The sequence below is a fragment of the Solanum tuberosum genome, unplaced genomic scaffold (assembly GCF_000226075.1).
Source record: "Solanum tuberosum cultivar DM 1-3 516 R44 unplaced genomic scaffold, SolTub_3.0 scf00313, whole genome shotgun sequence".
NCBI lineage: Eukaryota > Viridiplantae > Streptophyta > Magnoliopsida > Solanales > Solanaceae > Solanum > Solanum tuberosum.
In genome coordinates this window covers 710,189-712,056 of record NW_006239248.1, presented here as the reverse complement: position 1 = coordinate 712,056, position 1,868 = coordinate 710,189, and the positions used below count along the sequence as shown (strand labels likewise).

The 1,868-nt window shown below is 32.3% G+C and overlaps 1 protein-coding gene across 1 annotated transcript; it reads right to left on the bottom strand.

Annotated features, from left to right (window-relative positions):
* Positions 1-913: 913 nt before the first annotated feature.
* On the bottom strand, positions 914-1,492 carry LOC102586344 (uncharacterized). Its single transcript, XM_006360522.2, has one exon. The coding sequence runs from the start codon at positions 1,469-1,471 to the stop codon at positions 1,046-1,048; it is 426 nt and encodes a 141-aa protein (XP_006360584.2). The 5' UTR covers positions 1,472-1,492; the 3' UTR covers positions 914-1,045.
* Positions 1,493-1,868: the final 376 nt, after the last annotated feature.

Here is a 1,868-nt window from a genome sequence, read left to right as displayed (position 1 = left end):
TACAATCTATCCAAACACTGTATTTATTAAAACAATAAAGTATAATAAAATATGATACATTATAAAACAATACATAACAACCATCCAAACAAAGTGTAAGGATCTTGGATTTCAAGGAGATGATATAAAGTATAATATTTCAGAAGCTATTGACTTGGAATTCAACATTGAACTTGTTTACATCTTTGTGTTCTGCAACTGATTGTCAAGATTGTGCATTCTAGCCGGTCTCTCTGAATGGTGAATCATTATGGGAGTTGGATTTGGACGTAGAAACTAGTAACCAAGTACAGACAAGGGAAAAAGCCAAGATGAGATATAATGAGGATAAGGAAACCAGAACGCGATCATACATACTCGACTAATAGTTTTTATTTCAGAAAGTCACTCAACTAATGGTAATTATTTCAGAAAGTCACTCAAATTTGTTTTGTAACAGAAAGTTGAAGGGTAGTACTTTTCTCTAGCATGATGATTTGATGATTACAAGACACACCTGTTTATTTACGGTTATCAAACTCTATACATATGTGATTTTTGTATCAAGCTCTATACATATGTGATTTTTGTTCAATGTGATGGACCTGTTTTTTTATTATTTACTTGAATTGAGATTTTTCTTTCATGTTGATCAGATGAGGCATAATTATTTGCCAAGAAAGGTCATTTCATGTGAATCATGATTTCTTCTTGAATTGGCATTTCAAAATTATCATTTCATCCTTTATGACTTGCAGGTTCGGTAAGCAGGGCGGCCACCTTGGATCGACATTCCTTCGTCGAAAAATTATATTCTAATTTTGTGTTTTCAACTCCTCTGCTTTGCCAAAACATGCCAAAGTACCAATATAAACACTGCGATCTTGTCTTGAGATTTTTTTAATTTTTTTTTGAAGTTCACAGAATAACAATTTATTATTTTAGTACTATATTTTTATTATTAATTAACGTAATACATACAAAGTATGTACACTTAATTAATTTAAATTAAATGCATCATCCAATAATGGAATTAAACAAAAAAAAATCTAAACATAATTAAATATCAAATAAACAGGAAAAGCTCTTGCGGCGTCGTTCTGTAGTCCATCGTCTCAGAATCTGCACTTCTCCTTCTGTTTCTCTGTTCCAAACCGGCAATCGTCGGCAAAATCAGCTCCGACGAAGTTCCGATCAGAAACCGCCACGTTGTTTTCCGGCAAACGCTGCAAAGAAGGCACCTTATATGTCTCTGAGCCAAGAAATTAGCTCCGTGAACCGATCTATCGCATTTCCGGCAAAGAAAAGCATTATCAGCTTCACAATAAACAGAGGCCTCTGAACTACAGAGCGCACAAGAAATTGTAGACCTAATTATGGATTCTCCCTCTTTCAATGGCCCTTTGCAATACGAAATTGAGGTAGTTTCTTCTTCACCCTCTCTTCTTCCACTACACATCTTTAATTTTTTGTAATTTGAAGAAAAATACATGTGTTATAATATGTGAAGAGAGGGGTTATTTATAGGAGTTTTTGAATGCAGGGGAGTTTTTTTTTTTTATAATACATAAAGTACTTTTATCTATTTATGTCATCCAACTTTAAGTAAATACAAGTAAATATTTAAATTTGTATAAAATTGAATAAAGAGATATACATGTGATACTTGGAGTCATACATGACAATTTGTGTCATATATGGCATCTTACGTTATTATATCACATAAGATGTGCGTGTCTACATGTTCAACTTCATACAAATTCAAAATTAAAAAAACATTACCACAAAGGTCAAGTTAAAAGATATATTTGTGTTTTCTTTGCACCTAGTTTTGATGTAGCAGTTATATTTCGATTCATCTTATTGTTTCAATGGTTTCATAATTGGAC

What these genes read in the sequence shown, in the direction of transcription:
- LOC102586344 (XM_006360522.2), bottom strand. Translation starts at nt 1,471, where the DNA reads ATGTATTTTTCTTCAAATTACAAAAAATTAAAGATGTGTAGTGGAAGA.